This window comes from Myxocyprinus asiaticus, chromosome 50 (genome assembly GCF_019703515.2).
Source record: "Myxocyprinus asiaticus isolate MX2 ecotype Aquarium Trade chromosome 50, UBuf_Myxa_2, whole genome shotgun sequence".
Classification (NCBI taxonomy): domain Eukaryota; kingdom Metazoa; phylum Chordata; class Actinopteri; order Cypriniformes; family Catostomidae; genus Myxocyprinus; species Myxocyprinus asiaticus.
The window spans coordinates 13,830,116-13,855,200 of record NC_059393.1 but is presented as its reverse complement, the minus strand read 5'-3'; the positions used below and the strand labels follow the sequence as shown (position 1 = coordinate 13,855,200).

The 25,085-nt window shown below is 37.1% G+C and overlaps 1 protein-coding gene across 1 annotated transcript in view; it reads right to left on the bottom strand.

Annotated features, from left to right (window-relative positions):
- Positions 1-24,869, bottom strand: part of LOC127439304 (single-stranded DNA-binding protein 3-like) — a 110,107-nt gene extending 85,238 nt beyond the window's left edge. Inside the window, exons 1-2 of the mRNA XM_051695558.1 lie at positions 24,650-24,869; positions 3,034-3,106 (exon numbers count right to left, since the gene is read on the bottom strand). Coding sequence (XP_051551518.1) covers positions 3,034-3,106; positions 24,650-24,705 — 129 coding nt within the window. The 5' untranslated portion in view covers positions 24,706-24,869. The remainder of the gene's footprint in view (positions 1-3,033; positions 3,107-24,649) is intronic.
- Between the last annotated feature and the right edge of the window lie 216 nt (positions 24,870-25,085).

Here is a 25,085-nt window from a genome sequence, read left to right as displayed (position 1 = left end):
CCGTGTTTAAAATTAATTTCACATATATTTCATAATTTACCGACAGCCTTGTTATAAAACAGTGCACATTTGTTCTATTGATTTTATTTATTCCAATGCTTGTAATTTGTATCACTGTTTTTCACTTTATTACTATTACCTTGAATAATAACTTGAAAAACATGAAGCGATGTTGATATAGTGAGAAATACTTGAAGGCTAAATTTAAAATTTCATAATTTTAATCTCTTAATATTTGTATTAATTATTTAACTTAAACAAAAAAGTCTGTTAAATAGCATACTTGTTTTGTTTTTTTCTGTTGTATCGAAATTGGTATTGAAAATCGTAACATTTCACTGGTATTGGTATCGACTATTGAAATTTTGGTATTGCAACAACTCTACACTCTAAAAAATATTTTAGCCAATTTTTAAGATTTATGCATTTCAATTTCAGAACAAAATCCCATCAAACTAAACTGTGTCATTGTTAACAAAATTAAATTTATAAAACAAAATATATATATATTTTGTTAAGGATTACTCAATTCAATTTGATGGAATTTTGTTATGAAACTGAAATGCGTAAATCTTTCAAAAAATGTGAGTATATTTTCAAGTAACTAATTGGGGGCTGGATTTCCAACAATCGGCATTACAACTTGTGCCCAATTGACCAACAAATAGATGTGCTCATTTCACCTAGAATTCAAATTCAAATCGAAAACCTAGTTCACATTTACTGTTTTCAAACATTTTTGTGTGAATTTTGAGCAAATAATATCTAAAATATTTGTTAATTTCAATGCAATCATCTAATTGTCATGAAATATAAATAATTTCTTGCTAGATATCGGTATCTACAATAAAAACAAAAATAACGATATGGTTCAACCACTACCCAGGACACAGGAGGTTGTTGCGATCACAAGGCCTCATTTGGCACTATGTTCAATCTCTTTCAAACTCTGGTGCTCTGAGCAAAACATTTAACAGGGAGCTTTTGGAAGTTGAAGTTAAAGCAGAGCTTAATTGTATCCACACAAACAAACGCAGCAGGTACCAGGGGGCTGCGACAAATCCAATAAGATAGATGATAACATTTTAAAAGTTCACAATCTGTAAAGGTCCTGAAGCAATAAAGAAGTGTTACACAGTCTAATATAATGTCTTATAATGTCAAACAATTAACATTTATGCATAACACAGCTTTATAACCACAAAAACATCTTTCTCATTTAAAGTGGTTTATTTTCTTGTGTCATCAAATTCATTTAAATAAGCAACTGAAGCCTGTGACAATTTCTTTCAGTGAAGATAGAAACATGGAATCTGACTTCCAAAGCAAACACATTTTGGTACTCATTTCAAGACTGCAGGTCAGCAACATCAAAAATGTGAAGAAAAAAAAACAAAAAAAGGATTTTCTTGGTACCGCATTGGACTGGCCTGTTCAATTAATAAGCCCTTAAATTAGTAACAAGAATACAAACCAATACAAGCCTTAAAATGTCATGTATTGTATGTCATATAGTAATAAATCTTACAGTGTTTAACAATTAACATTTGCAAAGCACAGTTTTATAAGTAGTGGTCAACTGATTGCCTATATCGCAAAGGCCGATAAATTGGCCGATATTCAGACTTTTTTAATTAGCGGCATCGGGCGATACATTCATTTGGCCAATTTCTTAAGCCCACGAGAGTGGTGAGAATCACCTGCTTGCATGTGAAAAAGCACCCCGAGACATGTATATGATCAATCACTGTTCGTTTTGTTGTTACGTGCTATCGTGTTACTACAATTATAGACTGGTGTGCAACAAAGTAAATGCGCTTCACATGCGCTATGAGTAAATGCCATATTCACTATGCACTGTTGGCACTGTAAGTACAATTGGTTTGATTCTGTCTTTTGTGAGAAAATGCAATTGCTAATGCACACATGCTTTCCATGGTTGCTACACTACTGTGTGCACTGTTATTTCCTTCTTCCTAATATATTAACAGTTTCTTTGTGTAAATAAATCACAAAAATTGGACGACTAAACTAACTACCATTTAAAATACAGTGTTATTTTTTTTACCAAGTTAAAGTTTGTGTGAAATATTGAGTAAATATAGTGCTAAATAAGAGTTTATTCCTTTTTTAAGCAATTTTATGTATATGTTATTTACTATTTTAAATTGTGTGATATTTCAGGATTATATCAGCCTCCCTGCTATTTGGATTTCAACATCAGCCAATAAAAAACCCATATCGGTCGACCACTATTTATTAGAACAAAAACACGTCTTGGTTGTCAAAAGTACTTTGTTTTCCAAATTCTTTCAAATGATCAATTGAAAATCTTGAAACTGAAAAGGGCACTTGAAAAATGCAATTATTCTCAAACGGTATTATAACATACAAATCAAAGCTAACAAGTTTTGCGACATCTTCAAAAATGCTACAAAATTGAACATTGTCTTGTTTACATACTGACCTCCCTTCATTAAATTAACCGAGAGGCAAATAAAGCTCATAACTTCTTAACCAATAAAAAACAATAGAAGTCTTTCATTGGCCTTGCAGGGGAGCACTACAGCAAATCAAGGGTATATTACAAACCAATTGCACCCACAGAGGCCAAGATTAAATTAAACTTAACATGCAGTAGAGTTTAAGAGCAGTTCTAGAACAAGTGGTGGCATCACCTCCACTCCAGACATGTAGTATTCTCATGTTCAATATAGGCCTAATGTTCATATAGTGAGGATAGTACCAACATTAAGTACAGTAGAAGCTCTGCTGTTCCATAAAAACCTTTGCTATTAAGGGCTGCCGGCCCTAAAATCCACTTTACATGATGCTAGTAGTTGCAACCGCACAACCGTTCATGCTCTAATTGCACCCCCTCAGTGCAGCTTTAACTGAGGTACTGTGTAATAGAGGTTTGAAACAACATGACGGTGAGTACATGAAGACAGAATTTTAGGTGAACCATCCCTAAAATTCATGTTCCATTTCACAAAATCCCATGCAACAGTTAGCTCTTGCAAAACCACTTACCTCTGACAGGAAGGTCTGTGCTGATTTCTGTGCGCCAACGTGTAGCAAGTACTCATAAACATATAAAGCTAACCTGCAAGACAAAAAGAGAAAAAAAAAACCATTGTAAATATCAACTGACTTGAAGGTTGTTTCTCCTTTAAATCTTTATATTTCAGGTTGGTCCCAACTTCATGAGAGAAAAATGCAGTTCCACTAGATCTCCCATTCTAGATGGACAAGCAAATACATTAACAAGATTAGCTCTGTGCACCTGCAAGGTCTCAACACGCATCAGTCACAGAAGTTTCTTGGAAATGCAGATCAGAAAATGAAATCTAAGCAGTCTAAGGGTGTTATTATCGAAGACAAGCTCAACACTTAAGTCTCGGCGTAAAACTTGTGTTTAATTTCTGTGCCACTAGCATCACCAAAAACAATAATAAATGGAAAAAAATAACGATTGTTGCTGAACAGGTTTCCCTAAATTTTCCCTCCATCTTTCATTGGTCGAGCAAACAGATAGTCCCGCCCCAAACTCACACCACTGGTTCAGCCACTGTTGCTATGTCAGGCTGGACAGGATTCTCAAACAAATGTTTTGATAGTGCCACTGTTTACAATTTTCAAGGGAATCAACCTAAAAATGGCTAACTTATAATTGACTGTAAATTAAGATGAAATAGGAGAAAGTATTTTAACATCGAAAAAATTAAGCAGTTCAGCCTTAACAAAAACAAAACAATCAATAGGCATTGGAACTTATTTAGAGTCGAAGTTACATTTGGAATTCATCTGTTAATCACTAGTAGCCTAGACTTCATTGGCCACATAAAAATACATTATCTACTCTCAAGTAGCCTATAAAGCTGTCAACAAAGTAGTTATTTTGCACAATGAGAGGGAATGACTTCAGAATTTGCTTTCAACTTACTGACATTTTTTAAGTTTGTCCTTATGACAAAGGGATTATTGAGAAGATTTGTTCTTGCATAATATTAGTACCAAACAGCGCAGGTCATTTTGTCACTACCAGCATCATATCTACATTATTTTCAGCTAATCGACTGTATTTCGACAGCTGGGCAGAATTTCTGGTTGGATAGCAGTAGTGCAGTTTGTTGGTGTTTCGTGTGTAGCCGGTAACTGTTATCTAGTGTGTCATTCGGTTAGATTCTCTTGTCCCAGATGCTTCTCCGCCCATCGCCTGCCTTCAGAAGGATCATCTGTTTGAAAAAGCCTCTGTGTGCTCATTTCACTTTATGGACAAGAAGTCAACAGCAGCGAATACTTATATTATCCACCGTTATGGCTCGGCTACGACAGACATCCAGAAACGGAGCGCTATGAACTACACAGAAACAACTGCATCACTGTGCCAACAGGTGTGTGTACATGTGCTGAAAGCTCATTAGAAACTTTTAGTGTATGTTCATTTCTATACATCGTCTGCCTTTGAGAAATCTTCACGTTTTGAAGTGACATTATTACCCGGTAAAAATGAACTGTGTTATTCCTTCCAGACGAGCGCAGAGAAATCATCAGTGACGATTTTTCAACTGTTTCATGCTTTGATGCACAATGGATTAATTCTACACTGGAAGACCATAATTATTTATGTGACATGTACAGTAGTGAGATTTTTTTTTTTATGTTTGCAATTAATTGTCGATTTTCTTCTGCCCTGCATTTTTCCTGTCTGCACTCCACTTTCTTTTGATTGTCTTTGCAGGATGCCCATGTCAGGGAAAAAGTGATTTGGAAAATAATGTGGTAATTAAAGGTGCACTCAGTAATTTTTAAGTATGCTGAAGTTGCTTACATTGGCTTACACTGACACCTAGTGGCCTGGATGCTGCATCATTCAAACACAGTAGTTTTCAGTTACGTATGCAATTGTAGAAAATCACTAAGCACAGTAAGCCTGGATTAATTTAATCCACAATGAAAGTGTCCAATTAGAGGGCAGTTACTGAAATTAAGCGAGTAGTATTCAGCTGGTCATGTGATGCAAACATGGCTGCCCCCATAATGGCACCCCTGCCCCATGTGGAATAAAAGAGCTTTTATAAGGTTACTGATATGACTGAAATGTTCATCTCACATGAGTGGTCATGATTTTATACATACGTTTCAAAATTGCTCTTCATTTCTTTAGATATAAGACTTTTTAAATGAGAAAAAAAATTACTGCGTGAACCTTTAATTCATTACCAAATAATTTAATATTTATAGAGCATTTCATAATACATATTGTTTCAAAAAGTTACTTTACAGAGAATATTGAACTTTTGTGTACGTTATAATGCATGTCCAAATAAATGTATTTATTTGTATTACATGTCATTCTTTCTGAGCGGTTCATGCATCCTGAATTCTTACACAAGAAAGATAAAGTCAGTCTATCAACAAGATCAGTCGTTCTGTCAACACCAAAACATTAATGTAGGTTAGGCTAGTATTAAGATACGGAGATTATGTACGTTAATCATTATTAAGCTAGAATAAGCCTTCCACACAGTCATCTCCTTCAAAATATGTGTTATCTAACAATAACAGCAGCACAACTGTGTCCTACAATGCATGAGCATCCTGCTGTCTGGACCTCCACTGTCTTTGCGGTAAGTACACTAGCTCGGTAGAACGGACTCTTCAGGTTCTGACTAGACTATCTGCTTTAAAATAAACATCATTATCTACAGTTCTCAAAACATGTCCATCCTTATAGATGTAAAGGCAGTGACTGGCTTCAGTAGTTTTCAAGTTACTCATAGGTTCTCAAATCGCTAGACAAAGACTCAAAGGAACTAAATTGCTTCTTTGTGTGACATTTGGCTACCATTCTCTGACCCATCATTAATAACAGATGGGCGGGGAAAAACAATATTGTCTCACCGAAATTCTGTTTCTATAATTTTTAATGCTGTATTAGGACAAAATATTGTTTACGCTTATCCGGAAGTTATGCACACATTGCCTGCAAGGCGTCAAGGGACTCAGGAATATTATAGGTAGCCTACCTAGTTCATCTCTCTAAAAAAACTGCACTTATCAAAAAAACAAGAAGACACATCATAATTTTGCTCAAAATAGCCTATTTTTTAATTTTGGTGGCTGAATGCGAAGAGTATTCCACAGTGTGTCGCTACATGGAGGTTTAAAAAAAAATAAAAAAAAAAAAAAAAAAAAAAGACTTTAGGCATCCAAGAAAATCTTGATACAGACGAAAAAGTCATGCAAAAGACGCAAGTCAGATGTTTTCTTTAGCAGACTGCCTTTTGCTTCTTTTACGTCAATGAGGGTCAAACTATCCTTCTTACAGTTCAACTTGAACCATGTATTTGTTGCAGTTCCTTATGAAGTTACCTGTAAGGCTCAGAAAAAAAATATACATTTTCAGGTTAAATGTGATCTTCATGTGAACAATCCCAGTATCGGTTCTTAAAATCCCAAGATCAATCTTTCACTTTTACTTTAAAGTTTACATCCATTTTGGTAGTGCTGTTTATTATATTTGTTAAATAAAAAGAAATTGAACTGCGTAGTCTGGGGCCCGTTCCTAATTTTTTTAATTTATATTTTCGCAGTGTACCTAGTTAGGTTCCCTGTATAATTTAAAGCATAAGCTGGGAGAGAATTTCTTTCATATGTTAGCAAAATGGACATTATACCTGAAATACACTAGGGATGCACGATATTTCGGTGGCCATATAGGTATAGATATAAATGTGGATTTTAAGTTAGCGGTTATCAGTCCGATAAGAAAATTAGGCAGATATATTAAAACCAATACATTATGGATTTTTTCAGGCACAAACTACTCACTGTGAGGGTTTTGATTGGTGCCTTCTGCATGACGTGAGACGTCGGCATGCAGCGGACTTCGCTTCTACTTTAGAAGATCATACTGGATCTGAGCAAACAGTCCATTTTACTTATCCATGCCACATATGCATTTTGTTTCTTTATTCTTTCCGTGTTAAAGCTTTTTGCATACCTGCCAACACTCCCGATTTTACCAGGTTTCTCCCATTTTCCACCCCTCTTCCCGCTGTACTCCCAGTTTACAATTTCTTCCGACAAATTCATGATTTTCTGCATCCACACTTTGCTCATGAGAAAGTATTACACCTCAAGGTAGGGCTGTCACCCATCCTGTAAAATACAGGATCATCCCGTATTTAAATATGAAATGATGCGTCACATATCTTATCAATACTGAACTCGATTTGTCCCGTAAGCTGGTCAGATGGCGTCACGACAAAATCGTTCCAGATTGTTAATTTAAAATTGATACAAGTTGGAAATATTTCATAGGGTAGGTAAGGGGTCATTTGAAAAGTGCTAAACTGGAAGGTGTGGTAAGGGACCGTCTGTAAAGTCCACACACTGTGCGATATTTTTTTTTTTTTAAAAACAGAAGGTTCAATAGAAATGTTCAATAATATGTACAAAATTACAACGATCCAATAATGTAGGAATATACAATCACTGAGTCATAAAGTCAAGAAGTACAGGAGAAAAAAATAATTAAAATGAAGTAATAAAAAAAAAAGTGTATACGTAAATAAGATTAAAAAAGATAAATAATCAAAGAAATAAAAATAATGATATTTTTTATTAGTCATGGGTCTGGAAAGTTCTCAGCATAGAAGAAAAGGTATACACATTTTTTATTAACTCAAAAAGCATTTATTGCTAAAACTGTGTAGGGTGTGGTAAGGGGCCACCTGCAAAAAGGTGCAAAAATAATAAATATTTAAGTAAATTTTTTAACTCTAAATCATGCTTCCAGTCAGCAGTGGTATGCGCATTTGACGTAATCGCATTGGCACTTGAAACACGCGAGCACGAGCGTCACACCCGGAAGAGCAGCGCTGTTTTCAAGTGAGGAGGAGGAACGCTGTACAGTAGCTTGGTTGGTTTTGGTTTAGATCTGTATTTATCTGTTTCTTTATGCACAATGGTGCGTTTGTTTGCTTATCCTGGATGTCTCAACCAAATGGAGAATGTGAGATTACGTCTGTATCATGGCAACGCAAATACATCACACTGGACTCCACCCTCTCGTGAAACTTACCCGAAGTGTTGGATTATAGTTAAAAAGTACTTAAATATTATCTTTTTTGCACCAGAAGTGATCATTTCGCTTTAGAAGACATTAATTTAACCACTGGAGTCATAACGATGACGTTTATGCAGACTGTCAGTTATTTTTGGAGCTTCAAAAGAGAAATCACCATCCACTTGCATTTTAAGGACCTACTGAACTAAAATATTTTTTCCTTCAGATGTGTTCTGGTGAAGAATGAAAGTCATACACACCTGGGATATTATGAGGGTGAGTAAATAATGAGAGAATATTCATTTTTGGGTGAACTATCCCTTTAAGTGCAATGCAATGTATTTATAAGTAGCTCACTCAACAAATTAATTATGAATTGCAGAGTCAATAGACTTTTTTAAATAAATGTTGCCCATATGTAAAAATAAAAATAAAGCAATTATCCACTTTACATGTTTGATTTCATTTGAAGTGCTCTGGATGTGGCTTTATAAGCCTTTTGATTTTGTAATCAGGCACACAGAATGTTGATTTATATCCAGATTTAGATTTATCAGCAAATATATCGGCCTCCAAATATAATTAAACAGGGCTGTCACAACGACTCAATTTAATTTGATTACTCGATTAAAAAAATTCTACAAATCGAATATAAGGTGAAAGTGACGCAGTCCACGGACGAGGTGTCAGCTGTGTGACAGTGCTTCACTTTAGATTTGAAAAATAATGCAGGACCTAAAAAAAACATCACTTCAGCAATGCAGCAGCACTTGAAAAGATGTCACCTCTAATGTGAGTCTGCTGTTAAAGCCACAACTACGCATCTCGCGCCCCACAGACGCAATATAATACTTTGGCTTACCTGAGTGAGTAACAGCTATCTCCACATGTGAAATAATTATTAACAGTGTTTACTCAAGGAACTGAATGTCCAGAAGCAGTTTACACAGTACGTGGCAAGCGACAAGCTTTTGCGATCTGCAGTATGTAGCACATGCACAACAATGCCCACAACTGCTTGTTGTCCAAGCAGTCATCCAGATCAACGCAAGAGTGAACAAATTTAGCTCACGCGATTACTGTGAATATTGTATTCTGTTTTGCATGCAAATGATAGTTAAAAAAAAAACAAACAAAAATAAAATGGCTTTTATATAAAAGTTTAACCACATACAGTTGAAGTCAGAAATTTACATACACCTTAGCCAAATACATTTAAACTCAGTTTTTCGCAATTCCTGACATTTAATCGTAGAAAACATTCCCTGTCTTAGGTCAGTTAGGATCACTACTTTATTTTAAGAATGTGAAATGTCAGAATAATAGTAGAGAGAATGATTTATTTCAGCTTTTATTCTTTCATCACATTCCCAGTGGGTCAGAAGTTTACATGCACTTTGTTAGTATTTGGTAGCATTGCCTTTAAATTGTTTAACTTGGGTCAAATGTTTTGGATAGCCTTCCACAAGCTTCTCACAATAAATTGCTGGAATTTTGGCCCATTTCTTTGGCCCAGGTTTGTAGATCTCCTTGCTCACATATGATTTCCGCCCACATATTTTCTATTGGATTGAGGTCAGAGCTTTGTGATGGCCACTCCAATACCTTGACTTTGTTGTCCTTAAGCCATTTTGCCACAACTTTGAAGGTATGCTTGGGATTATTGTCCATTTTGAAGACCCATTTGTGACCAAGCTTTAACTTCCTGGCTGATGTCTTGAGATGTTGCTTCAATGTATCCACATAAATTTCCTTCCTCATGATGCCATCTATTTTGTGAAGTGCACCAGTCACTCCTGCAGCAAAGCACCCCCACGACATCATGCTGCCACCCCCATGCTTCACGGTTTTGATGGTGTTTTTCGGCTTGCAAGCCTCACCCTTTTTCCTCCAAACATAACAATGGTCATTATGGCCAAAAAGTTCAATTTTTGTTTCATCAGATCAGATGAAATTTATCCAAAAAGTAAGATCTTTGTCCCCATGTGCACTTACAAACTGTAGTCTGGCTTTTTTATGGCCGTTTTGGAGCAGTGGCATCTTCCTTGCTGAGCAGCCTTTCAGATTATGTCGATATAGGACTCGTTTTACTGTGGATATAGATACTTGTCTATCCGTTTCCTCCAGCATCTTCACAAGGTCCTTTACTGTTGTTCTAGGATTGATTTGCACTTTTCGCACCAAACTACGTTCATCTCTAGGAGACAGAATGCGTCTCCTTTCTGAGTGGTATGAAGGCTGCGTGATCCCGTGGTGTTTATACTTGCGTACTATTGTTTATACAGATGAACGTGGTACCTTCAGGCATTTGGAAATTGCTCCCAAGGATGAACCAGACTTGTGGAGGTCCAAAAACTTTTCTCTGAGGTCTAGGCTGATTTCTTTTGATTTTCCCATGATGTCAAGCAAAGAGGCACTGAGTTTGAAGGAAGGCCTTAAAATACATCCACAGGTACACCTCGAATTAACTCCAATTAACCTATCAGAAGCTAATTGGCTAATGGCCTAAAGCCTTGACATAATTTTCTGGAATTTTCCAAGCTGCTTAAAGGCACAGTTAACTTAGTGTACGTAAACTTCTGACCCACTGGAATTGTGATATAGTCAATTAAAGGTGAAGCAATTTGTCTGTAAACAATTGTTGGAAAAATTACTTGTAACATGTACAAAGTTGATGTCCTAAACGACTTACCAAAATTATAGTTTGCTAATATGAAATATTTGGGTTAAAAATTTAGTTTTAATGACTTCAACCTAAGTGTATGTAAACTTCTGACTTCAACTGTAACTTATCCTCAATAAACAAGATTGGTGGGCAGACACTGTTTCTGAAAAGATAAAATATTTTTTTCCCATGGCCTGTTTTCCCATATTTGAGTTCTAAACTAAAATGGGTAGATCATGTTGAACTAGTTAAAGAAAAAAGTAGATCTTGCATTTAAAAAGTTGGGCACACCTGGAGAAGCCAATCTCTGTCAGCTTGAATATACATCTTTTTATATTATAGATCTGCTTTGGGTGTCTGTTAGCTTTAGATATTGATTGCACAATTGTTTTGTTGTTGTTATTCAATCTTAAAATACATCAAATCTGAGGCTAATTAATGCATTTTAGCCAAACGTGACTTCACCTCGACAACTTGATGCAATCTGAGTTGTTAAATAAATTTTCCGATTAATCGATTAATCATCAGAATAATTGTTAGATTATTTGATTACCAAAATAATCGATAGTGACAGCCCTATAATTAATTAACATATCGGCCAAAATTTCCATATCTGTGCATCCTTAAAATATACCCAAATGAATCAGTATTAAAAGGAAGCTAAATTCAATTAAATCGAATCAAGAGCTTGTCAATCTTAATTTAATCAAATCAAGAAATCTGTCTCAATACCCAGCCCTAGTTACCCTGCCACTGCCTACTGTTAATTTTGGACCTTGTTTGGAAGAACAGAAATTCATTAGCTCAAGTATCATGATGTCCCGCTTAATTTTCTCAAGAACGTAGAACATCCGCACAGGTTTTTCTAACCAAATGATGGAAACACAGGAATCAAACAAGGAATCACACCACTTTGATTCGAGCATGAACAACATCACATTCGACAAACTGCAGCTGACACAGTGACCTCAAAAGACCATTAACGCCCACTCTTTACATCATTCACCAATCTCACCAAGGGTTAGGCCTCTACATCTTCTCACTACAGCCAAAGGGTTGTTGGTATGTTGAGAATAGCTGACCTCTTGATAGAATGATGTACCCGGCGGCACAAGTCCACTCATATGAGCCCGGCTGGTGTTGATGTGGATCAAACAGAGATTCCCATGAGTGGCAGGATCAAATTTTCATCATAAGCTCTGGATGATCTGAGGAGGTTCAGCAAGTTGATGATTGGTGCCTGCTTATGGCCTGATGCATTATTGAGAAGGACTTCATCTACTGAGTCTGAGAATCGCACTACACTGCTCGTGCAATGCGTTTCACGCTATAGATCCAGGAAATCTGAATAGTGCAGCAGGAAACACTTTCAGAGTATTTTAGCACTGTGTTTATTTTAGCACGGTGTCCCGTCTGCGTCGGTGAAAAAATGCGTGTACAAGAACCTTAAACGGAACCAAAAGTCATGAAAAACCTACGGTTCTTGTATTATAAATGTAAAAAATAAAAAAAATAAAAAAAATTAACTAGTTAAGAATAAGAAGCGATTCTCTGTTCCCAACACTAAAGTCTCGGACGGCTAAGGGGTGTCGAGATGCATTTTTAAATGTTTGGACAATTTAGCCTGACTCCGCATCTTAAAAAAGCAACGCTGTTGAAACAACACAAGATATGACACCATGGCCAATGAGGTTTCTCTAAATGTGTATGACTGCAGGTAGTGGTGCTTTAAAGTGGATGAATTTAAAGATGCAACTTTCCGAAAAGGGTTTCATCACCCAAAACTGCAACAGCTGAACCTCAGCACACTGTTAGCAAACTAATAAAAGCACTGCCACTGAAAATATGAAAATTACAAAAGGAAAACATAAAAAAAAAATAAAAAAAACATGCGACAATCCCTCAGAACAACATATTCGACAAATGGCAAGACAGCAGGTGTGGGAGTCGGGCAAGCAACAAGCTAAAGCTTTCAGTGTGTTTTTGGCTAATCCTTATGCAATACAACAGCTCAGAGTGCAAAAAGGAAGGCAGACCTATTGACTTAACATCAGCACCTACTGTATTTCTGAGAGCCGCACAGCAGGGATAATTTAGACCTTGACAGCAGCGTACGGAAGGCTGTGCAGATGTCAATACGGCAGTGATGGATGGGAATATCTGACGAGGTTCTGCTTTTGCTCTGCCATTCAGCCATGGCGGCTCGCTGTGTGTCCGATCTCATCATGATGAGCTCTCCTGACTTAACCTGAGAACACATCTTGACATCCCACCCGAGGCGCCAAATCAAGACTCCGTTTATACATAAAAGAGGCTCAGCCAAGTTTAGCTAGCTCAAGTGCAGACAGTTAACAAATGAACTTTGCCATCTCGAGTTCAATAATTTAGCGGCAGAGTCTGGTGTGAAGACACATAGGGAGGGAAGCAAAAAAGGTTGCAGAAGTTTCTATGTGCATGATCTACAGCAGTTGAAACAATTCTGGCATGAGAAATATTTCAATAATTACATTACATTGTGGTTTAACTCTTTCGCACGTACAATCAAACCAGTGTGATTACACTAGGATGAGCTTAGACTAGTGTTATCAAAAGTACTGGTACTTCGGTACCAAGTCGATACTAAAATAAAAAAAGATGTAACGATACCAGTGTTTCTGCAGTACCGGTAGAACCGAGCACCGACTCAATCCGGTACCAGCACGCAGTATGACTGACACATCACTGCTTTAAAATGCTCACAAGCTTATTTTGAACGTGTGCTCTGTTACTCCTTACACTGAAATAGACAATTAATCAAATTAAAATCGTGACATGTCCTAGTATGATTTATTAAACTACTAACAGCTACAATCTTAGCGTAGAACAGCTGCATACTTTGAATGGATAAATCCGACCACTCAAACACTGGAACCGCATCAGACATTGAGAATCATTCGCACTGTATCAGATGACAGAGCAGAGCACTGGGGGGTGGAGTTTGGTATGGCAGAGGCCTCCTCTTTGGCGCCCTCCCAGCAGGTGGCACCCTAGGCAACCGCCTAATTTGCCCATGCCTAGAAACGGCCCTGCTGGGCCATGTCGTGAACTGTTTATCCAGTGAAGAGAAGCTACCGGCAAAAAACCCACGTCTTAATAAAAGCATAATTCAAAATAAAAGTTAGATGCCTGAAATTGAAGAAATTGTGACAGAAATATTTAACAACTGTATAGTAAAATTTAATATTCACTGTAATAATAATAATAATAAAGAAATATCTCACAAGCAAGACTGCTGTTGAATAAAAGTTTGAAAAATAAAATGCAATACCATGTTGAAAATTTCCATTTTCACTTGTTAAATGTTTTAAGAATTAATTGGTTAGACACCATTTTGATGATGAAATTAAATTATACTTTAAAACATGGAGTTCTGGAAAATAATAATAATTAAACTATAATTATTTAAATAATTATTACATTATTAAAATTAACTAGTAATTAACACTAATATGATATTGTTCAGTAGCACAATATCATATTAGCATATTTGTGGTATCGAAACTTTCACTGGTATCGACTACTGAAATTCTGGCACCGTGACAACACTAGCTCAGACATGTATGAATAAATCGATCTGATCTGCATTCGTGCTGCTGTTTTGCAGTAAAAGAGGAACTAAAGCGGTATTCATAATGAACCAGCCACTCAAATAGTCTTTTCAACATCACAATATCCTTATTTTTATATGTTACAAACATTAAAACAATCAGCAAATAAAAGTATAAAGCTGTTACCATAAGAGTGCACTGTTTTGATGCAGCGCTGCGGCCATGTTTTCTGACATCAAACAAAGAATATACAAACTAGTCACTCTACTTGAGCCTTTTCCCATTCCGTCCATCACTCATTCTAACCAATTCCAGGGCTGGAAAAGTGGAAGGGCTAGGTTTTTAGAACCTTCTATGCTCCTTCTTTTGTATGCTTATGTGATGAGACGAACTCCGAATCCCATCTTGCACTGCAACGAAAATATGGCGGCGTGCATAGCCAGCAAGCACGATCACAACTGCATCTTATCTATCATAATCAATCATTATAAACATCTAAAAACCACATTATATATTTGATAATATATAGTCTTACGTTCAGTGCACCTGCTGTGATATACTCTGTCCTCCACTGCATCTGCATTAAAGAACTCACGCTGGGGGGGGTCCGTCAGTACAGGAGAAACTCACGTGTGAAAAGGTTAACACTTTACCGAAACAGAAGTGCTTTTTATCCCGTTTGGAGGAGGACTACCTGTTTGGCTAACCAAATGAAGATAGGGAAGCGTTCAAGAAACATGTTTGAAAACAATCTTTATTTTTGCCATTCCATTTTGTGCCGCTAGTGGTGCAAAACTAATGATTAAATTATAATTTTTACATTTCGATTTTGCATGTAATAGTAAACTTGAACTGGCACTGCATAAATCTGTACCAGAAATCAAAATGCAAAGAAATACAAAGCACATTTCCATGGGCCAAGACACCTTATCATGGTGATCACACAGAAACACGTTACCTCAGAGGTAACTTGCGTGTGAAATGGCAAACTGGGTGTAAGAAGCGTAAAAGTGTAGTCTACAAGCTCTGTTTATATGGTTTGCAAACCGAGTACATGTGATCTTATCATTCCAACATTACGATGTGCAGTCATAATATAGTTGGTGTAGTATTTCGCATAGTTCCATATTCCTGTACATTGACAACTTTTATAAGAGCACACTGATAATCTTTCATTCATAATAACTGAAGACAAATTCAGCAAATAGTCCTAAATAATAAATGTTGATAAACTTTCATGAGTCAATCCATCTCAATTATTCTGATGAATGCAGTGCGATTACTTTTTTATTAAGAATTTCCAAACACACGCACAAAAACAGACATTTCCGCATTACAACTGAGAGCAATCATTAAATATGCCCCTAAATAATTACAGAGAACATCTTTCTTCAAAGTAAACTTAAAAAGCCATACATCCAGCTATCCAAGATGCTAAATTAATTGATTTTCATGAGTATCTGAGAGCGACGTTTATCCAAAACAGAGCAAATCAAACGCTCTTCATGAGAACAACAGCCTGTTTCTATGCGAATGCTTGATTCCCTTTATATGTAGCTGAAAACCCTCTATGAAGGAGGCAGAACCATCTGGATGAAATCAAATCCATGCATTCAGACCTTCTTTGCCTATTAGACACACCAATAAATTCGGGGAGCCCAGAGAAGTGCTCAAGATGTTGAGGCAAAACAGGAGATGGAGATTAGATAAGAATCTGTTTTGATTCATTTCCACTCCAAACACCACAGCACTCAATGCCTTCAAATTTTTGGTGGAATTCCATATAATTTGTGAAATTATATCAAATGTACTCCAACCTGTGGATCTTCCATTCTCAAGATGAACTGTGATGAACCAGAGCTTGAGATTTGTTTTGAAATCTGTTCGCTTCAAAACTAATCAAAGTCAACAATGCTGCAATGACTTGACAGTACTGACTTGTGTAATTTGTAGATTGAGAGTTCACCTTGTCAGACTTAAAGAGATAGTTTAGTCAAAAATGAAAATTCTGTAATCATATATTAGTGATGTGGAACACAAAAGGGGAAATGTAGTGAGAATTTACAGGCCAATCTTTTCGATACTATAATTTCGATATCTGAGCTGTCAAGCCCCGTTCACACCGCAAGCAGCATCGCACGACGAAGCGAAATGATCCCATTCATTTTCAATGAGAGTGCAGCGCTTTCCGGTGACACGAGTCATCGCGACTGCTGGCAACAGAGATCGCCATGGGGAGCGACAAGACAAGTTGAGAAAATTTCAACTTTATGCAAATGACAAGCGACATTCGTGAGCAACTACCAATGAGAGTGAAGACAGAGGAGCTTACGTCATCCGTCTCCAGGCAGGGCGAGTGTGAGATACTGGAGTCGACTCGAGTGCAGGCAAGACTGAGGAGAATTAAAAAGTTTCTGTGAGTGAGTGAACCACATACATAGATATGGCCTAATAAAATGATGCGTGGAAAACCGTGTCGGCATTCTGAGTGAGTTTGATTCATATATTGGTATACCGTTCGTCTTGTTTAATGATATGATGCATTAAGCACTGCCGCAGGTTATATAAAAAGCTCTCCCCTGCAGAATGTGCATTGTTAGAGGAAAAAGAACAGATTCCTTGTCAAATTAGTATGATATCTTAGTTTTATCGGCAGTATCATCTGTAAACAGCATTTCAAAATGCCATTACAGGTGGACTGCCTGTTGTGCAGTCCACCAATAATGTTAGAGCGGCAGCAGCAGTAGGAACGCCCACCAGCGACACAGGTCGCAAAGTCTAGTGACATGCCGCCTGCGGTGTGAACGGGGCTTCAAACCCCAAAATGATAATGCTAATGTTTTTTCAATACCATACTAAAATACTCTGGCAGTGTTTCTTCAGTTTTCTTCCAGGATAACCTTGTACGGGGCTTGATTCATGTGTCCTTCACAAAGACAAATCTGCCCAATTCCAGCCTTGATGAAGCACCCCCAGATCATCACAATCCTCAACCAAATTTCACAGTGGGTGCGAGACACTGTGGCTTGAAGGCCTCTCCAGGTCTCCGTCTAACCATTAGATGACTAGGTGGAGAATCGGTGATGATCTGGGGGTGCTTCAGTAAGGCTGGAATCGGGCGGATTCCTTGTACGGGCCACGTACAAGGTTATCCTGGAACAAAACTTGCTTCCTTCTGCTCTAACAATGTTCCCCAAGTCTGAGGATTGGTTTTTCCAGCAGGACAATGCTCCATGCCACACAGCCACATCAATCAAGGTGTGAATGGAGGACCACCGGATTAAGACCCTGTCATGGCCAGCCCAATCTCCAGACCTGAACCCACTGAAAACCTCTGGAACAGGGGTCAGCAACCTTTTTGACATGGAGTGCCATTTTTTTCTAATTTAACAGATTATTTTTCATTACAAATGCTATTATCAGCATAACAGTTCGAGTGAAAAATTTGTGCAAAACCCGATGATTATGATACAATCGTGATCCTGCATGTGAAGTTTCACAGAGCATCTTGTGAAAGTGCTTAAATGAAAGAAAACCTGTTCTTTTGTACAAAATGAGTTAACACAGTTAATGTCACAAATTTGCTTATTTGATTACTGATCATGAAATTGTGTGGAATCTTAAATATTTCTTATATTATGTCATACTACATTTTACTAAATCACGCAAAGGGGTAATCATAGCACGCAAACAATAGTGAGAGAGGAGCAGGCTATTTTTCACACCAGTATTCTAATTTAAGTCTTGATGTAATCTTTCCTCATGATCACGCAGCGTGTTTTCATTAGAGATGCACCGAGACGGATCGGGTATTGGTCCAACGAGACTGATCCAATTCCGATACTGTGTGTTAGTCATATTTGTTAATGTCAATCTCCAAAAATTACATAAAAGAACCATAAAAACACCATTAAAGCAGTTCATATGACTCATGCATTTTATTCAAAACCACTTGAAGACATGCGATAGCTCTGTGAATCACAAAAGGCTTTGTTTAATAAGTAAATATATAGTATGCACAGTGCCAGCGTGTTAGCGAATGGTGCTGCTGTGACACAAACTCACGCACAGGCTGGTGATGCACTCGCGGCTATTTTTAGCCTTCACAGCGGTGCGCAATATTTGAACGCTACTCAAGAACAGCATCTCAGATGTAGATGCTCAATAGTTCGGTTCACTTATAATATGCATTTAGAACGGCACCGGAGGTGCATTTGACCAGAATTTGAATAAGAAGCGAATTAAACTACTGTGATCTTGCCTACAAACAGACACATTTACAGGACTTCCTGGAGAGTTTAGAATGTCAAAATAAAAGCATGCGGGTTTAAAAAGTGCACGATTTAAATATATTACTGTTGTATTTCAAATTAAAAGTCAATAATAATAATATTAATAACAATTTATTATTACTATTATTACTGTCAGTGATTGGCCGATCGTGCCTAGAATCAGGGCCGATCTTTCTTGTAGCACAGAAGGAATCACACATACACTGTAATAAATGAGCGCTTGCTCAGCCCTTGAAGCACGACAGAGTGGCCTCTGGAGGGTGAGTTGATGGCAATTCTAAGCATTCATGAATTTAAACTTTCAGACATGATGTAATTCACATGAATATGCCATTTTGTATTTAAAAATGTGTAAGAATTACACGTGTATGAATATTAAGTTGCCCATTTTCTAGAGTCATTACGATAGTTACTCTGACCTGAGTTGTGACAATCAGACTTGTGTTGAGCTATAGAGACTGTTTGAGCGATCATGAGCACTTTTAGCTTTACTCTCTTTAACATGAGCGCTCTCGGTGTCAATCAAACATGTGCGCTCTCCAGGTGCTCTTAATATCTCATCATCAGTCACTCATCTCAGTGCTATTCTGTGAGGATCCCAATTTAAATCAGATTAATGTTGGTCACAATACCACTAATAAAAGATGCAACTGTTTAACCTTCAATAACGGCACCGCATCTTCACGCATTTGCTTAATTAGTGATTTGTGTTACAACAAGATGCCAAAGACAGTAAAAAAAAAAAAAAATAATAGATATTAATGATTTCTCACTGAAGCAGTTTTAGAGCTGCTTTCAATACAAATAAATGTTAGCAATTCACAATTCATGTAATTTTAATGTAATTTCAGTAACACTTAATAAAAAGGTTTCATTTCTTTAACATTAGTTAATGCATTAGGTATCGTGAACAAACAATGAACAATATATTTTTACAGCATTTATTAATCATAATGTTGGTTTTGATTTAAAGAATGTATTAGTATATGTTGTAACTAACGTTGTTCATTAGTTCATGTTAACTACAGTAATGTTGTTAAATAACATTAACAAATGGAACCTTTTTGTAAAGAGTTACCGTAAAAAAAATTAAATAAAATAAAATAAAAAAATCGGTATCGGCCGTTCTTAGAAAACAAAAAAAACAAAAAACGGAGATCGGTATCAGCCTCAAATTTCCTGATCGGTGCACCACTAATTTTAAACAGACTCCGATTTTTGAACCCCATGTTATGGGTTTATGTTTACTCTTTTAATCGTTTAATGTAACTTTGAATGTGACTATGGTATAAAGGTGCAATAATGTAACAATTTTCATGTAATATTCGCCCTTTTTTTGCCAGTGTGTAAACGGCTTGTAACGCAACTTAAAAAATGAGCCCTTCCCGGACTTTCTAGGTTGCCTATTAAAGCCTGTAGGCTGATTTTCATGCGAAGGGAGCGGGTCGGTTTTGCCGGGAAAATCCAAAGGATGTGACGTTTATGTGCGCTCCCGAGAGCCTTGCCTCAGACAGTAGCGTCTCTTCCGCTATTCAACAGCGACAACAAACTGCAACACTAAGTAACATTATCTTGGAGATGGCATCCAGCAAACGTTCAGCTCCCAGCGCAACACCGACTCCTACACAAACTCAGAGTAAGCCAAAAAAAAATTTTTCTACTGAATCCCATCTGGCTAAGTGGGAACGTGATCGTGGTCGAGCGAAAACTTAGAGTGAACATCGGCAGGGCATTTAATTCCTGGAGGGACCTTCGTTCAGTTTTGGTGATCAAAACTGACCCTGAATTGGCGTTCTTCTTATTGGACAGGTAAGCTTACATAACCGCAAAGCATGTGAAATATAGTGCCATAAGGATTGATCTGTGTAATTTTAGCTAAACTACAATAACACATCAAATGAATGCTAGACAATGTTCAAGATAATGCAAAACGCTCCATTCATTAGTGTAACATAACTTGGTTATACAGAAAATATATATATTCTATTATTATAAAACAATAGCGCATCGATATATCAAATGACAGTTGTGATGGAATCACATCAATACTGAACTGTGTCAACATATTTATAATGTACAGTCTATTTTATAAACAGCTACTGTCATCATCCACCAAATTTAGCTAACAGCTATTGATAAAGCTGGCTAGCTAGCTAACGCCGACATTGACTGCATTTATACGATAGCCTATGTATCATGCAAAGAAAAGTGATTACTTCAAACTACAGTCTCGCATAGTCAGACTAGAGCTCGACCGATATGGGATTATTGAGACCGATGCCGATTTTAGAGGGGGAAAATTCACAGATTACCGATATGGTGGCCAATATAGCTAATTTTTGAGCTGGAATGAAAACAGACCATTTCTGTGTGGATTTTGGACCGATATGACTATGCAAAGGTACTCAGAAGGCTGCTTTCTTAAATATTTTTATCAAAGAATATTTGACATTATTATTATACATTGTCAACAAATTCTAGAAATGAACACTGAGAAAATAAAGAATAAATAAAAATACAATAAATAGCTTAATAAACATCAGTACTGTATGTTTAGTATCAGTCAATGTCTGACCATTAAAATAAAGAATAAATTCAAATAAAATAAATAGCTAAATAAACATCACGGGCCGGTTGCACCAGCTATACGTACGTTACAACTTAGCCTAGTTGTGGTGTAAATGGGCACTAAGTCAAAATTTATGCACTACTAAATATTTGAGTGTTGCACCATTACATTTATGTAGGACGTAACCCTACGTATAAACTAAATATTTACGGAAGACTCCGACCAGGAGCAACTGATGGGAAAAAAAAAAGCAGACTCACTTAATGACATCAATGAGTTCATGTTTTGGTTAACAGGCTTCAGTCCTTTCGACATATATGATGGTGTTGGCATTTACACTCGTTTACATTTACAAGAGAGAAAAAAAAACATACTTTTAAGCGGCTCTTCAGCATGAAACCGATCTAATGGTGCAGTTTTTAGGGTGCGTCGCCCGGTGTCAAGTTTCAACACATTCAAAATATATATAGGATATTAAAATGAATAAATGTCTATTTTTCCAGCCTGTTGTATTAATATTTATCACCCCTTATTTAATTTAGATACAGTTCCTATATATTATTATTTACACAGGGCAAATATACTATTTATTAAATCTACTTTTATTACGCATCCTATTTTAATGTCTGGAAAACCAGACTTTTAAATATTGCATTCTATAAATGCAACGACTGGAATTGTTCGGTTGAAGGGGGTACCAAACTGTGAATCCTGAACAAAACAGTTTGGTGAATACATGTTTACATGCTGACAAGGTATGAAAGTAGCTACGTGGTTAGCTAGATAGCTATAAGCTCGTTGCCACAGAGAGCAAAAGATGGACTTTATTTACTTTCCAGCATTGTGTCTCACCAACTAGGTAACAACATAGCGTGAAATCAACACTCAACAGACACAATCCACCACCGCACCATTGTCTGCTGAGCTGCAAAAAGATGCTCCGATGCGTGCCATAGGTTGCCAACCCCTGCTCTGGAATGTGATCAAGAGGAAGATGGATGGCCACAAGCCATCAAACAAAGCCGAGCTGCTTGAATTTTTGCACCAGGAGTGGCATAAATGTGGAAGACCTGTAGAGAGCATGCCAAGATGCATGAAAGCTGTGATTGGTTATCAGGGTTATTCCACCAAATATTGATTTCTGAACTCTTCCTAAGTTAAAACATTGGTATTGTGTTGTTTATAAATTAATATGAACCTGTTTTCTTTGCATCATTCAAGGTCAGAAAACACTGCATCTTTTTTGTTATTTTGACCAGATGTCATTTTCTGCAAATAAATGCTCTAAATTACAATATTTTTTTTTTGGAATTTTGGAGGAATGCTGTCATTACTTTATAGAATAAAACAAAAATGTTAATTTTACTCAAACACATACCTATAAATAGTAAATCCATAGAAACTGATCATTTTGCAGTGGTCTCTTAATTTTTTCCAGAGCTGTATAGCACAAAACATACATCGTAATCAGTGTAATCCGATTCCCGAACGAATGACACTTTTAAGCCGGTTCGCAGATTTTTTGTTTAGAATTATTATACATTTCGTTCTAAAAGAAAGAGTCATTAATGGATCCATTAAAGAATCAGAATCAAGAGGAATCAGAACTGGAACCAGAATCGTTTAATTCCTTACGATTCCCATTCATAGTCGCCATTCAGTTTGATTGCATGGAAAAGAGTGGCCAGTACATTCTTCAACATTTCTACTTTTGCATTCCATGCAAGAAATTCACATGGGTTTGACATGAGAGGGAGTAACAGTAACAGAATTTTCATTTCTGAGGCAACTATCCAATTAAAGACAATTTCTCCCGTCAGAATATTATCAGAAGCCGGCATTAACGAACACAAGCCAACATTCTCATGTTGTTGGCTGGCCAAGGACGGATATGAATGATGTCTTATCCTGATTAGTGCATTCTAAATCGACTGTAAAATCTGTTCCTTAAGAAAGTTAATAACACCTTTGCTTAACTGGTGCCGAAGAATATTAATAACCACCCGAAGCAACAACATCACAAAGCCTGTGTGGTCACAACACATCATCTTTTAATACAAATCTCACAATGTGAAACGGTAACCTGCAGCGTTAATGCGGTGCCCGTGGCACCTACACTAGAAGAACTGTCTACATCCTTGCACATTCGTACACACAACACTTTGTATTCATTCAAGCCAGAGATCCAATGAAAATTTCTGCAGGGTATGAAATAAATTAAAGTGAAGGACTTTCTTGGAAATATAACAAAGTGAGATTGGGACTGTAGGAGGTAAAAACGTAAAACTTTAGGAAGCTTTTCACACAATACATACAAATGCTTTTGTGAGGACTTGATAACTTCTCTTGCACTGGCAAAAGGATGCTGATCTCCCATGCACCAAATTCTCACACTGATCATGCACACTGATCTAAAATAATTTACATCCAAGGAAGTCATATTTGTGAATTGTTTTTCTTCTAAGTGGTTTATATCTCCACAACAGCTGAAGATAATCACAGACTCACATACTTCTTGGCACAGTCTGAGACTCTGACACAGTAGCCTATGACCCCCCATATGACAGAGATAAGACTCCAGATTTATCAAGAATATGTCATTTTAATAGAGGCTACATTATATTATAGGATTGTGTTATTTGTGTAACTATGACAACAGATTGTACACAACACTGTATAAATATCACATGGTGATCTACTTTAAAACAATGCTCAAGGAAACAGTGCATGATAAATGTTCAGTTTGGAAAAAGTCACTAAACTTTCAGCAACTTTTGGCACATGAGCAGCCGGTATTTTCATGCACATGTGAAACGTGAACGACATTATCACAAAATAACCTATAATTAGATATGGATGCACCATTGTCACCTGTACGAATGAATGCATTACATATTTTAAAATACGTTTATCCATGTAAATAGACACATTTTTAGCCTAAACAAGCACAAATCCACACAATTAAATAAAAACAGCATGCATTTAGGGAATCAACCAGTAAGGATACCATAAACCAAACATGATCAGCTACTAAAACATCTCCATTACTTTGATGCATGTTTAATCCAGCGTTGAATGAGCCTGATGCACATATCTCTCACTGCAACTCTTTAAACAACGAGTAATATATAAGCAAAACTATCCTCTGCTACTAAAAGACTTTCCCTGATGCACGAGCTTTATCAATTCAAAACTAAACAGATCAGAGCGTGCAAACATCCATCAGATCGGAAGCTTCAAGTCGCGCGCGCCATTAGAACTTCGATAAAAACATAATGCATGGGGAAAATAAAAGAATTAAAGTGTAAACCAGCGCTAAAGTTAGGAAGATGCACCATCGCACCGGCTAACTTCACTCCAGGGTGCAAGTACGCACTAAATACACCTTTAAACAATAGTGCGCACAGTTTTAGAAAGTTGCGAGTCTGTAATAAGTTAAAGCACGCGCGATTCACTTACTTTTCTCTCGCTTGACTATCGGAAGGGACGACAGCTCCTTTACCTTTGGCGTACATGCTGGATTCTGTTTTAAGACTTTTACCCCACTCAACACCTGTCAAAGAAAGCAGCCAGGAAAACGTTCTATCTCCATAGCTACCCCCCTTTAGTGTTTTCCCTCCACCCCCCTCCTCTCTCTCCTTTTTTTACATCTCCAACATTGGCCACAAATCAGGCACAGTTTCTATTGGGGGGACTTGAAACAGGTCGCTGGTGATTTTTTTTCCCTCTCTAGCGCTGTTCCAGGAATGCGTTCGCACTCCCTCCGCACCAGGAGAGGTGGGGGCCTCTTAAAGGGGAACGCACACACTCTCGTCGTGTTTACCAGACTAAGGGACGGATATGAAAAAGACGCTAACATTGCCTCGGGTCTTCCTGTTGGACTTTGAGGTTTTTG